The sequence below is a fragment of the Myxocyprinus asiaticus genome, chromosome 24, assembly GCF_019703515.2.
Source record: "Myxocyprinus asiaticus isolate MX2 ecotype Aquarium Trade chromosome 24, UBuf_Myxa_2, whole genome shotgun sequence".
Classification (NCBI taxonomy): domain Eukaryota; kingdom Metazoa; phylum Chordata; class Actinopteri; order Cypriniformes; family Catostomidae; genus Myxocyprinus; species Myxocyprinus asiaticus.
The window spans coordinates 41,636,132-41,649,815 of NC_059367.1; the positions used below are offsets into that span (position 1 = coordinate 41,636,132).

The following is a 13,684-nucleotide window of genomic DNA, read 5'->3' on the forward strand; positions in this document are numbered from 1 at the left end:
TCATCATAATTATCTGTTTGTTTTTATTGTTCCTGCAGGAAAAGTGGTGGATGGTTTGCTAGTCATGAGAAAAATTGAAGTGAGTGGCATGAGAACTTTTGTGAGCCACACATTTTTTGACTTCAGTTTATTATTTATCTTATTTGAAATGTATCAGTTAATTGGTATGCCAAGTTGAAGGTCTGTCATACACAAACATATTTGAGGACAATAATGTGAGAAATAACTTTTTGATTACTATTCTTATATCAATTAAAATTTCTTGCACAGAATGTACCAACAGGACCCAACAACAAGCCCAAGCTGCCCATTGTTATCGGCCAGTGTGGAGAAATGTGATTTATTTTTTAATTTGATGCAACAGAAAGACTTCTGACCAACATGACTAGTTTACATTGCATATTGTAAATTACAGTGAAATCACTGGTTAGAACTTGTCACTGTTTCAAAGCTGATTTCATCAGTGGCTCCTCTGTCCTCTGGTGATATTTGCAAATGTCTTTGAACTCAACAACAAAAGACAAACTTGAAAACTTCATCTTGAATTCAAGACAGAACCATGTGTTCTTTGTACATGTTGAACCACAAGGCTTTTGTTTTTGATCGCCCTTTTGAAATGGCCTTACGAACACTGTTGACTGTGTTTTCTTAAATACATTTTGACCCATGTTTTTTTAAAGCGTTGAAACATTTTTTTTTTTTTTTACCTCATTAAAACTCCAGACATAATTGATATCACTTATACATGAATTACATCATCTGATATTAAACCAGCATCTTAAAAGGCACCCTACTCGATGTAAATTCCCTGAGTGTACTTCCTTTGTCTTATAGCTACTTGCCCTAACCCACATCCTAAACCCAGAAACCCCTTCCCCCATCTCTTGGACTGTCACACGGATACAAAAGGGCTCTTTCAGCTGAAGTGCAGGAAGAGTTTTGGGCTCTGTGGGAGGCTTGTGGGGTCAACGTTAAAACCCGCCTTTGTGTGGGACAACATGGCCGGAGCATTCACAAAAATATCACACTTCAACCAGGTCTCCTCGACAGTGCCAGAAACATATTTGCATGACAAAAGAAAGGGGGTAGTTTGGGCCTGCCTCGCAACTAGCCATGGCCTGTCTCAGTTACGGTCGTTGAGTGCTTCCTTTTATAATGCTGTGGGTGAAGTCAATATGATGGGATTTGTCACAAAACACATCTACACTAAAACCATGGATATATTAAGTTTCCTGATCTGTGCGTTAAAGGACGACAGTGATTAAAGCTATCAATACTTCATGCTTCTTGTTGGTGTTTGATAGATAGACAGACAGAGACATATTTCACAAGTTTTACACAATACGCAGCCCACAAAAAGTATATTTTAAAAAAAAAAGTATAGTTTGAATGTATTATATTGTACATTATGCTATATAGCCATGAACCTATACCATGGACTGTGCTCTGAAAGTGAAAAATAAGTCATTTAGACTTATAAACAGAAGTTGAACGACTTATGTTTGCTTATACTGTATGTTTGAGATAGTAATACAGTTTGGTATTAACATAATCACTTATGGCAATATATATAGTAGAGAAAACAACGAGAACTTAATAGTACAAAGTCTTTGATCACAATATTCCACGACCGATTTATTATTAATAATAATTGAACCTATTTGGAAAATTTACCACTGTACGAATATGCATTTGTATGTTCAATGTTTACATGTTAGGGAAGGATTTTTCCTAAACATTAAGGTATATATATATATATATATATATATATATATATATATATATATATATATATATATATATATATAATAAAAAAAAACGGTAGAAAAGATACATGATTTTTCATGTATCGACCAATATTTGCCTCCTGTCTGGATTATACATCCGCAAGCATGGAAGGTTAAATGGCGTCTTGTATTTTGGGTGAGGCTAATTCTTTAAGAACCAATCACGGGCAGATTTAAAATTATATGGAATTATTTCCAAATGATTGACAGCAGATATAACCAATGCACTTCAGTGAAATGAGTGACGTTAACTAGTCGCGAAACAATCGACGAATGGAATTAAGGAGTGGGTGGAGAGATGTGACAGAATATCATCCGGCATCTTTTCACAGTCCGTCCAGTTCGATCGGCAACGGGAGCGGAAAAAGGAAAGCGGAGAGCCCGAAGGCAGCAGCCCCCACCACCGCCGGCCCAGGTTACCATCTAGAACCGGGACACACACTAGAGAGCCACCGCCGGCTTTACCAACAAGAAAGCAACATGAGCAGCGAGGCCGAGACACAGCAGCAGCAGCCGCCGCCGCCGCAGCCTGCCGCCGACGCGGAGAGCCCATCAAGCCCGTCCAGCCCGGCAGCCTCAGCTACCGCGGGGGATAAGAAGGTCATCGGTAAGCCCGTCAGCCAAACCTCTGCCTGTAGGACTGCGATAGTCGTATGTTGAAATAAATATCTCGTCTACCGGGTTTTGACGCACCATTGTTTGAAGAGTTTTTATACATTTGCATAATAACGATTTTTTTTTTAGTCAGAGACAGCGCGTGGCCTGTCTGCGACCGTGTTGTGTCGTTTATGCATTTAATGACCGTGATGAGACCGGACTGGTGTATTAATATAACGTTTATTTTACGTATTTAAGGATTTATGACGGTTGAACTTGAGACGTTGAACGGACTCTGCCGGTTTAAATACTGGCTCGCGTGCCGCGTTTCATCACATCCGCGTGCGCATGGAAAACCCGCCATGACGCGTGCTTCAGCGCGCGGCCCGACACCGCGATTCTGATTATAAGGAGCCGGTACCACTGCATGACGGTTCACTAAACATTAGAAACCTTCGAAACGAGTATTATTATTACTACTACTAAATATCAGTAAGTCTTTGATCTTTTATAGAATCGTGTGTAATTAGTTAGGAAACGTTTTAACGTAAATTGTGTTATTTTATTCGTGAACGATTCCTACACACTCGCTCTGTTGATGTTCAATGAATAAGGCCCAATGCATGTATTTATGGACTGATCAGGCCGTAGATGTTGTGACCATAAGCTTGGCCTTGATCGTGAAATGACCCTTATCATCTTAAGACAGTCATGTGAAATACACACATCCTCGGGGTTATACGAGTCCAATAGTCCTGTTCTGTCGATCTGAAACCGAATCGCGATTTAATGCTGTTGGGTCTAGCAGGCTCGCCAAGATAAACCAGCTTAAGTTCTCTCTCCCTTTGTTCATGTGGAGCGTTTGACGCGGCGTGTTTACGTGTCCTCGTCTCCATTAACGCCATCTACACTTTCTTTCAGCGACGAGATCATCAGAAAGACTATTTATATTACACACTTTAGACGATCGATACTTATACAATCACATTAGACTTCTACCTCGATATCCCCCGTATAAAATGTCCGCCATGGCGTTTGGATGATGGACGCGTCTTTTGTCTGAGATGCTGCTAATTGAAACTGAGCGTTACCAGCGTTTAACCGGAAACCTCGATCACCGGTTAATCGCGATCTCAAAGGAAATGTATAAATTAAGTACGTTTCTTGTGTCCTGTACAGATTATGGAGAATCTGCACTGTTTGGCTTCGATCCAGCCACATGGCTTAGGCTAGTGTGCTAACTACAGTTAGCCTCTCAACAGCATCTCCTCCTACATTGATACTTCAGTATTAAACTGTTTTTGATACCGATACATATTTTAGAGAGGGAAAATTCGCCGATTACCGATATGGTGGCCGACATAGTTAATTTGAGCTGGAATGAAAACACATTTTCTATGTGGATTTTGCACCGATATGATTATGCCAAGGTACTCAGATGGCTGCTTAAATATTTTATCAAAGAATATTTGACATTATTACTATGCATTGTCAAATTCTAGAAATGAACATTAAGAAAATAAAGAATAAATACAAATACAATAAATAGCTAAATAAAAATCAGTACTGTATGTTTAGTATCCGTCAATTGCTGACCATTTAAATAAAGAATAGCTAAATAAACATCAATAGTACTGTTTAGTATCAGTCAAATGCTGACTATTTTAATACTGCCAGTCCATTAGGGGCAGGTTGTAAAACAAGAAGCATTTACACCTGCCGAGTCTGATGTTAACCTTTCAATCTGCTACGTTACTGACTGCACTGACGAACTATAGCTGGCTAACAGCAAACAGCTGTGATAAACATGAGTGACAGGGTTAATGTTATTAGTTATATTAAAAAGGAGAAATGATGGGGTCATTGTTTATTTATTTTCCAGTATGTATTTCACAAACTAGTTAGCACCTTACCCTGAAGACACCGCTTAACTCCACACTGTCTGCAGAACCACGTCAACTCAGCTCTGTAAACAATGGAGTCAGAGCACTCTGCTGGACAAACTACGTTATGACACCAATTCTAAATCACCCCAAGCATTGTTTTCTGCATTATATGTTCTGGAGAAAACGTTTTAATTTCTGCACATATCAGAAAGCATATACGGCGATACCGATATATCTGTGAAAGGTTAATATCAAAGGTAAAGGTTAAGATCGATAAATCGGTCGGGCACTTATATGTAAATTCTAGACTGTTGTGTGTGAAAATCCCAGGAGATCAGCAGTTACAGAAATACTCAAACCAGCCCGTCTGACACCAACAGTCATTCATGCGATTATCTAATCAGGCAATCGTGTGGCAGCAGTGCAGAGTATAGAATCATGCTGATACGGGTCAGGTGCTTCAGTTAATGTCCACATCCCCAATCAGAATGGGGGAAAAAAGTGATCTCAGTGATTTGGAGCGTGGCATGATTGTTGGTGCCAGACGGGCTGGTTTGAGTATTTCTATAACTGCTGATCTCTGGGATTTTCATGCACAACAGTCTCTAGAATTTACTCAGAATGGTGCCAAAAACAAAAAAACATCCAGTGAGGGGCAGTTCTGTGGATGGAAACGTCTTGTTGATGAGAGAAGTCAACAGAGAATTGACCTCTCTGGTCTGGTTTGAACTGACAAAGTCTACGGTAACTCGAATAACCACTCTGTACAATTGTGGTGAGAAGAATAGCATCTCAGAATGCTATTCTGAGATACGGGTTGGCGCTGTTTTGGTGGCATGAGTGGGACCTACACAATATTAGGCGGGTGGTTTTAATGTTGTGGCTGATAGGTGTGTATATTAAAGCTTACTGGTATCTATTTTTTTTTTTTTTTATAATACCAGTGCTTATTTTTTTTAGTTACTAGTAAGTATTCCAAAAGTGATTCAGTTTTATTAATACTTATTCCAATTGTTACTAGTTACATTTCCTATCTTGCTAGTTACAACTGCCTTTTTACTTTTCAAATGTATTGACTAGTAAGAATGGCCACTGTGTAATTAAATTCAAAATCTTAGTAAAATTAAAAAATAATTACTAGTAACAATTGGGATAGGTGCTGGTGTCTCATTAGTATCTATTTCATTTTTACTAGTACTTGTCATTTTTTGGAATAAGTACTAGTATCTAATGAGTAGTTACTAATAAAATTAAAAGATACTTCTCACTTTTAGGATACATAAGCTACAATTTTGAAGTAAATATCTGAACCACAAATCCAATTCAATGGCAGAGAAGTCCAATTTGATACCAGTTTTAATTGAATAGTTAATTGTAGTATTAAAGTACTAGTGACTGAAATGGATACTACTAGTGTCCATTACTAGGCTGGACATTTTCTAATAAATTTGTAGTCATTTTTTGATTACTCGTAAATTAAAATGCATGTTAAAAGTAACGCGTATGACACGTACGTGTATCTCATTATGCTTTATTCACAAACTTTTCAGAGAACGGTTTCAAAATAAGAACTTTCAAATTATGCTTTTCGTTTGGGGAAAAAAAGATAAAAATAACCGTAAAAAAACATTTGCTCTCACCCGGAGCTTACAAAGAAACAAATTCTGACGGCATGAGTGTAAATGCACAGATGTTAACTACATAAGTCTACAAAAACTATCAAATTTAACATTTCACATGTTATTCAGAAAAGCAAGTGGTAAGTCTGCTTTTTCAGTGCACCAGACTGCGAATAATATGGTCGCAAATGCGACCAAAAATAATTGATTGCGGCAATTTGAAATCTAGTCTTCATTGGCGACAGTCGGGTTGTGCGTTCATATGCGGTTTCGTCAGATATTATCTTGAGAGTTACTGAATTCATATTTCAGTGTATCTTGTGCTGCTTTTCATCTGTTCCATTTCTGATGAGCTCGCTGCACCACACGCAACAACAAACCCAGTGCGAGGGAGTCGTGAACAAAAGACTCTTTTGAACCGGATCTTTTTCATGAATCACCCGAAAAGAACTGCGGGTTTGAACTCAGGAGCTCAGGTTAGCAGTTTGAATCAGATTCACTTTCTCAGCGAATCAGCCATTAGTGAGTTCACAACTGGGAGCGCAGACATTTCAAAATAAGAGTCTCATGTGTATTTCGGGCTTCTTTATAATTAAAATCCCATATTGTGTATCAATTTTTTCTTCTGGTTATTATTGTTTGGGATTGGAGTGGCACAATAAACTGCATCTGGAATTTCTTTCAATTTGCACTCTTGTAGTCTCTGTGTCTGGGGCCATCCGGTAACAGTAAAGAAAGACTAAGGCAATATTATTTTAAAACAATTTAAATGATATATAAAAACAGTTAAGCTTTTGACACTTAGGACAATTGAGGGATTTGTTCACAACTATTACACAAGGTGCAAACATTAATTGATGCTTGAAGACAGCACACTACTATATGCATACTATACATACATCTTGCATTTAATTACATTTGTAGTTACACTGTTAACTGTACCCCTAAAACCCAACCCTTACCCCAAAACCTAACTCTAACCATAACCCTTCTCTTACTCCCCGTACCTCAACCTCAGTAGCAGCAAATGTGGGAATTTTGCAGAACACGTAGTTACACAGTAAATACATAGTCTTGTATGTATTTAATGTTAGTACATAGGCCACCTAATATAAAGTTTGACCAAAAATGCGCTCTGTCGGTATTCAGATTTTACACACTTACTGGTCTTATCAGCTTTCGTGTTTGCTTCACACTTTCCACTAATAAAAGCTGATCCTCATCTGTTGGTTTGCATGAATCCAACAGGAACTAAATACAAAGTAGAATTCAATAAGAATCAAAATATTACAGGTATTGCCTCACTTTCAAAAGCACAAAGGTCATCTCATCCAAACACCTCGACAACATCTACAGCGCCCCCCATTGGACTCAATTTTTTTTCTGCGAGATTTGGTGAGTGATTCAGAGGGAAAACATTCTAATTCAGCGCTGCTCACAGCAGACAGATGCATAAAGGAAAATTAATTTGCGATATTAGGGTATTGTTTTTAATACTCGAGTAGCCTGTGCAGAACGAATACTTACTCGTGCATGTTCCTAGGAACCATTGGAATAGTTACTATTAAAATGCATAATCCTATGTACTAGTAATATAAAAAGTTACACGTTAGCTTTAAGGAGTAAATGTGAAAAGAGCTTGCCATATTCAGGGTGAATATTTAGGTCACATTTCATTAAAAATCTTAAAATTAGCAATTATACTTTAATGCCATTTAACTTTTTTTTTTTTTGTGTGTAATGAAAATACTTAAAATCAGATGATAATATTAGTAATAACAATATTCATTTTGTATATTTCTTTATGTATAATTTCTTATTTCTGTCTTGATTTTAAGCTGTAATATGACAGACATGTTCCTGAACAGGCTTCATGGAAAGAAGAATGTTTCCCATGTAACATTATTGTCCATCTTTGCATTCTTCATTCATTCCCTAAAACTGTATCCTATTTACCTTGTTTCATTCTGTGGTCAATATTTTAGTCAACATATCACAAATAAGAGGTTAATAATGTGGACTTATGTTAGCAATCAGGGCCTTTCATGGTGATGGGCGTTCTTCTGATAAGAGCAGCTGTCCTGATATCACAAACTATTTAAAGCACCACAGTTGGAGGTTATAAATAAATGGCATGAAATTAACTCGTCAAGGATGTCTTTTAAATGCCTTTGCAAGTTTGATGCATCTGTTCCATTCAAAAACAGTCACAGAAATAACTTCATTGTGTTTCTGTTTTTAAGCAGTTTTGAATACAATAAAAAAAACCCTTCTTTTTCTCTCTCACTTTTAAGCAACAAAAGTGCTGGGGACAGTGAAATGGTTCAATGTTCGGAACGGCTACGGTTTTATCAACAGGTAAATATAATATTCAGCCTCTAAAGACTCCTGCTAATATAATATGTGGGTCAGGGAACATCTCAATCCTATTACAGCCTTTATATCCTTACAAAGCCAGACCTGACTTACACTAGCATGCTATAATTTATTCACACATTTATAGACCCAATGAAATCAAAGTTAGTTTTGGGACTTTTCGTCTGTTAACACAGTCCATCCATAGGCTACTGTACTCCTAAAAGTTTTTAAACTGAGTAAATGTTTTTAAATATCTCTTTATGGAAAATGGTTTCTGGTTTAACACTTGGTGCATCAAACTTTTTGTCCAATAAAATTCCCTAGAATGAGTGTCCCAACCTCTAAGACCTCCTGCCACCAACTAGCAATAGAAAGTAGCAAATCATTTCAATAGGAAATGCGTCAATGCAGGAACTGCTTTTTCAGCCATTTGAGGGCTTTAAATGGTTATTCAAATCTATGTGCTGCTTTTTGTCCTCAATTTATTGACATTTATTTCTCTGAACTTTTGCAGGAATGACACAAAGGAAGATGTCTTTGTACACCAGGTAATTTTTTGCTCTTGTCAACAAAATTAACAAATATGCACATACTTAAGTTATTTTAAGAGGAAGACAATTTTCTGATTGGTCTTTGTTTTTTTTTTTTTTTTTTGTATCTAGACCGCCATAAAGAAGAACAACCCAAGGAAATATCTTCGTAGCGTTGGGGACGGAGAGACTGTGGAGTTTGATGTAGTAGAGGGGGAGAAGGTGAGCTTGAATCTTTATAGTTTATTGTTTAGAGTTCCACTAATAAAATCATCCTTATAATTCAAGGCATTGGATGTCTTGGTGTTTATTAGCGAACACAGTAGTAACCGTTAGGGTTGGGGAAAAACGTCTTTCGGCTGTGGTGTTTATTAGCGAACACGGTAGTAACCGTTAGGGTTGGGGGACAGAGTAACCTTCAAATATCCATGACTACTGTGCCATGTAGTCAGATGTATTTTTTCAGTTAAGTTGCTTTAAACATATTGACTTTAACTAACATGCTCCACAATATTCTCCTCAAAACAGTTGCTCTGCCATGACGGTTGTTGACCTGAAAGAAAATACAGATTGCAGACAGTTTAGGCTAATGCCCGCTTTAGTACCCCCCGTGGCAATGTGCATTTAGTTTTGAATTGTGGTCTGAACACCACAATGTGCAAATGAGCTTGCGTGGCTAGAAGCGTCGAACAGTGCCTTTATTTTACTATAATTACTGACTGATTATACATTTCCAATGTGTAATTGGAGATGCCTAGAGTAGAATTTTTGTTCTAAAGCTATTTTTTAATCTAAATTTTATTACATTAAAATGTTACCAAAGCCTATGTGGTTTGAATTAATGTTGGCACACCTCAATTAATAAGTTTAAAAATATTATTGTTTAGTGTTTATTAGAACCACTTACTGGAGCAGTTGGTGCTTCCTCAAGTACTTAAAGGATTGTTAATAGAATTAAGTGGAATTGGAATCAAAATAATTAAATTCCTTAAAATATCTTCTCTAGTGTCCGTGTATGATGGAGATATTGATTTAAATATCTTATATCTGCGCAGACTTGAGAGCAGCTTATTTAGAGTGATTTATAGACCTTTCTCCACCCTGCTTCCATTATGTAGACCAAATGTGTGTATTGAATAAGAAATTTGATGAACGCTTTCTCTTTGTTCTTTTAGGGTGCCGAGGCTGCCAACGTTACAGGCCCAGGTGGCGTGCCTGTGCAGGGAAGCAAGTACGCAGCTGACAGGAACCGATACAGGCGGTTCCCCCGCCGGAGAGGCCCCCCTCGCGACTTCCAGGATAACTACCAGAGCGACGGTGAGGGAGAGGTGCGTGAGAAGAGGGAAGGTGGAGAGCCTGCCCCCGAGGGTGAGATGCAGCAACAGCAGCATAGACCCACCTACCCCGGCAGACGACGCTACCCACCATACTTTGTGAGGAGGCGCTATGGCAGACGTCCCCCCTATACCAACGCACCCCAGAGAGGAGAAATGACCGAGGTGGGTAAACGAATGACCCCAGAACTCCAGTCGCTTAAGTGTTTCTTTAACATGACCGTTTGAGTTCAAAGCTCACTGTTTTTGACTTGTAGGTTGGTGAAGGTGACGAGAACCAGGGTGGTCCAGACCAGGGCAACAAACCAATGAGGCAGAACTACTACAGAGGCTTCCGACCAAGGTTTGCATGTCGTGGTCACAAATGTGAGACCACAACAGTGACATGAACAGGGTTATAATTGGGATTGGGTGATATGGGTCATTGACGCCAGGTTATTTTAGTTGATAAAAACAGGAAAACTTCTAAAAATCTAGTTTAAAATGCGTGTATCAAGTTTGTCAAATTTTTTTCTTTGTGTCCAAATTTTGTTTGTGTCCAAAGCTGGTGATTGAGCATTTTCTAAAACAAAAAAATAATAATAATAATTTCTTTCTTTAAAAATGTTATGTAGTGTAACCATCAATACATTAATGGGTGTGCAACTTAAAAAATATGCTTTAACTTTAAATGAATGATTAAGGTGAAAAATATTTTTTTCAAATCATGAATTTTGTGTGAAGAATATCAAGAAGTTTTCTCTGGGTTACATTAATTTCAAAATATTAATATTTAATGACAAAATGAGTAATTTCACAAGCAGTATTGAAGGTCTAAAAATTATTTTTTTGTCAATGACAAAATGGCTATCTATATTTTGGTTGCACCACATGACTTTAATTTGGTGGAAAAAAGATTTTCAAATATTAATCAATTTTCACTGCTTGCTTTTTTTTTTTTTAGAAGATCAGATGATTCTGCACTACTCATTCAACATTTTAATTTAAGTTTTTCTGCTTTTATTTAGACCTTTTTTATGTCTCCAGACAGTTACACCACATGACATTTTTTTTTTACTTTAACTTCCAGAAAAATATCAAAATGTCTTTGAACTCATTGGTTAAAAACATGTTTATCATAGAGGTATATTTAAGTTATTGATTTGTGAACTGCAATTGTGACGCATATTTTTTTTTTAATGGTTTAATAGATCTGGAAAACAAAAGTGTCACGTCATTGACCCATATATAAAAATACACTTTTTTTTTTTTATTTATTTATTTTTTTTAATGTAATATAAAATTGTGCCTGTGTGTCAGAGTTTACACGTGTTCAGGAATGATAAATTTGCCAGTCAATTTGGAAAAAATCCGGTCATTGAATTTCGGTGTATATTTTGCACTGTGATGGAATGTGCATAATAATGCAGTAGACTTTAAAAATGACACGTCAAATGAATGATAAACAGTTGTTCTTTTATAGCTGCTTTTCCATTCAAAATTAATTTGATTGTTATGGCTGTCATGGAGTTGGCATCTAATTTAAATAAACTGTAAAAAAAATTCCAAACAGGGCAAAGCAAAAAAAACTAACCTGCAGCTTGCCACATCTTTCTATTTACAAAGAAATATTTAAAATAACAAATCATTGTTATGTCAAGTCATTTCTCTCCTTGGCTAATTTCCATGGCTCTTTATTTTTATGACGGTCCTCTGATTTTTCGTGGTGCAGAAGCATTTTGCTGCCAAAGTTAAATGTGTCCAGTGTTTCAGTACAAAAGGTTGTTTTAATAACATTTCTCAATGTTTAGATTTGTTTTTTAGCCCAGCTCTAGCTGAAATTATTCATCATAATTCTGGTCCCGTACATTTTTCTCAAAAGATTTATGTACATTTAAAGATTTCAGCCTGATGGTTCTTTTCCAGACCATTTATCTTGTGCAATCCTTTAATTTATTGGATCTTTGAAGCTTTGTGGTTAATTCAAAGTGGATTAGTTCTTAACATCACTCTGTATGTGTCCTGCAGGGGTCCCCCCCGTCCCCGGCCGGCGCGGGAAGTGGAGGAGGATAAGGAGAACCAGGACGAGGGTGAGCAGAACCAGGAACCCCGTCAGCGCCGCTACCGCCGCAACTTTAACTACCGCCGCAGACGGCCCCAGACGACCAAGCCTCAGGACGGCAAAGACAGCAAGGCAGCCGACGCATCAGCTGACAAATCGGCCGCTCCCGAAGCCGAACAGGGCGGTGCAGATTAACCGCTACCGGCTTGACCATCTAGACCATCCGGCCGGGTGGGTGCTCGTTGGCTTTCTCCACTTCAGTGCTGTTTACATGTCAAAACTGATGTGTATTAACAGAGTTACCATTAGATATCAAAGCTAGTGTCCATAAAAAGAAAAGTTTAGCTTTGAGCCCACTTTCATAGACCAGAACATTCACTATTCCATTAAAGTTGCCTTTTAAGCTTTTTCTTTTCTGGTGGTTTTAAGTCTTTGGATTTCTGTTTTTTCTCTTACTAATTTTTGGGTGAATCTTAAACCATTCAAGGTCATGAGAAATAAATATTTTTGCATAAAGACAATCAAGCCTATTTTTGCATTGTTACAATTTTCATGTCCATGAAGTACACACACACACACATCTCTTTACCATGTGCAATGGAAATAAAGTTAAATTGGTGTGGGGTGGGGGGGGAAATCAAATGTGGAAGAAAATGTGTTTATGTATCATGGTAGTATTTGTATTGCCTTTAATTTATGCAGATTAAAATAAATCATTGTACTTGGTAATTGTTTTTACCAAAAATAGTCTTATTGAGAATAATGTGAATTGGCAGACTCAAACTGTCTGGATACATAACGGTAAAGAGAATTTGGAGGGAATGTGCTTTGTCATGAACATGTCAATGGACTAAGGTAAAGAGCGAAACCTCAATAGTTCTGAAATTAAACTTTATTTTCTGTAGGAATATGAAATATGACCTGGATATATCCCTTTTTTAACTGTTTTGATTGATGTGTGGCAGTAGAAGAGGGGATGGGGAATGGTGTCTAGTTTTCATGGTGTTTCAGCTGCAGTTTGCACTTTTCATTGATGGAAGGCTAGATGATAATGCAGTGGATTTGATTTCACAGACTGTCTACAGTGTTCTGGCATACACTGTGTCTGTGCTACTGGCATTTTGAGCAAAGTATATTTTATAGGTTTTAAAAGTCGTTTAAAATGCTAACATTTTCATTTTTTTTTGCAGTTGTCAAGAAGAAACATCCAAGATCTGAGCAATAAGGAATGACTTTGATCGTCTAAGCTTGCAAAAATGCATTTCGACCAGATTACCACCGATTGCCTGCAGACTCTATGCAGACCTGTTTTATTTCCATTATTTTTGTGACAGCTGATAGTTTTGGGGAAACAGCAAATGTTTTTCTAAATCGGTCTTAAGTTTTTACACCAAATGATTTTTAAAAGTAATTTGATATCTGGTCAGTTTGACATTTTTAAATAACTTTTTATGTATCCAAAACATGAATTTTAACAAGGCAAGCTCAAATAAAACCAGAAACAGTTCCTCTCTTGTACGTGTGGTGTTTGA

The 13,684-nt window shown here is 37.3% G+C and overlaps 2 protein-coding genes across 6 annotated transcripts in view; both read left to right on the forward strand.

The window, feature by feature from the left end:
• Positions 1-706, forward strand: part of LOC127415189 (peptidyl-prolyl cis-trans isomerase H) — a 36,369-nt gene extending 35,663 nt beyond the window's left edge. For 4 of the 5 annotated variants that reach the window (XM_051653825.1, XM_051653823.1, XM_051653827.1 and 1 more), the window contains one exon: positions 39-706. In XM_051653825.1, coding sequence (XP_051509785.1) covers positions 39-178 — 140 coding nt within the window. In that variant the 3' untranslated portion in view covers positions 179-706. The remainder of the gene's footprint in view (positions 1-38) is intronic. The other variant, XM_051653824.1, reaches the window with a different exon arrangement.
• Positions 707-2,045: 1,339 nt separating this feature from the next.
• LOC127415183 (Y-box-binding protein 1) lies at positions 2,046-13,659 on the forward strand. The gene is made up of 8 exons (XM_051653815.1): positions 2,046-2,394; positions 8,184-8,247; positions 8,762-8,795; positions 8,910-8,999; positions 9,953-10,276; positions 10,369-10,454; positions 12,119-12,383; positions 13,343-13,659. The coding sequence occupies exons 1-7, from the start codon at positions 2,061-2,063 to the stop codon at positions 12,345-12,347; spliced, it is 1,161 nt and encodes a 386-aa protein (XP_051509775.1). The 5' UTR covers positions 2,046-2,060; the 3' UTR covers positions 12,348-12,383; positions 13,343-13,659.
• The last annotated feature ends 25 nt before the right edge of the window (positions 13,660-13,684 follow it).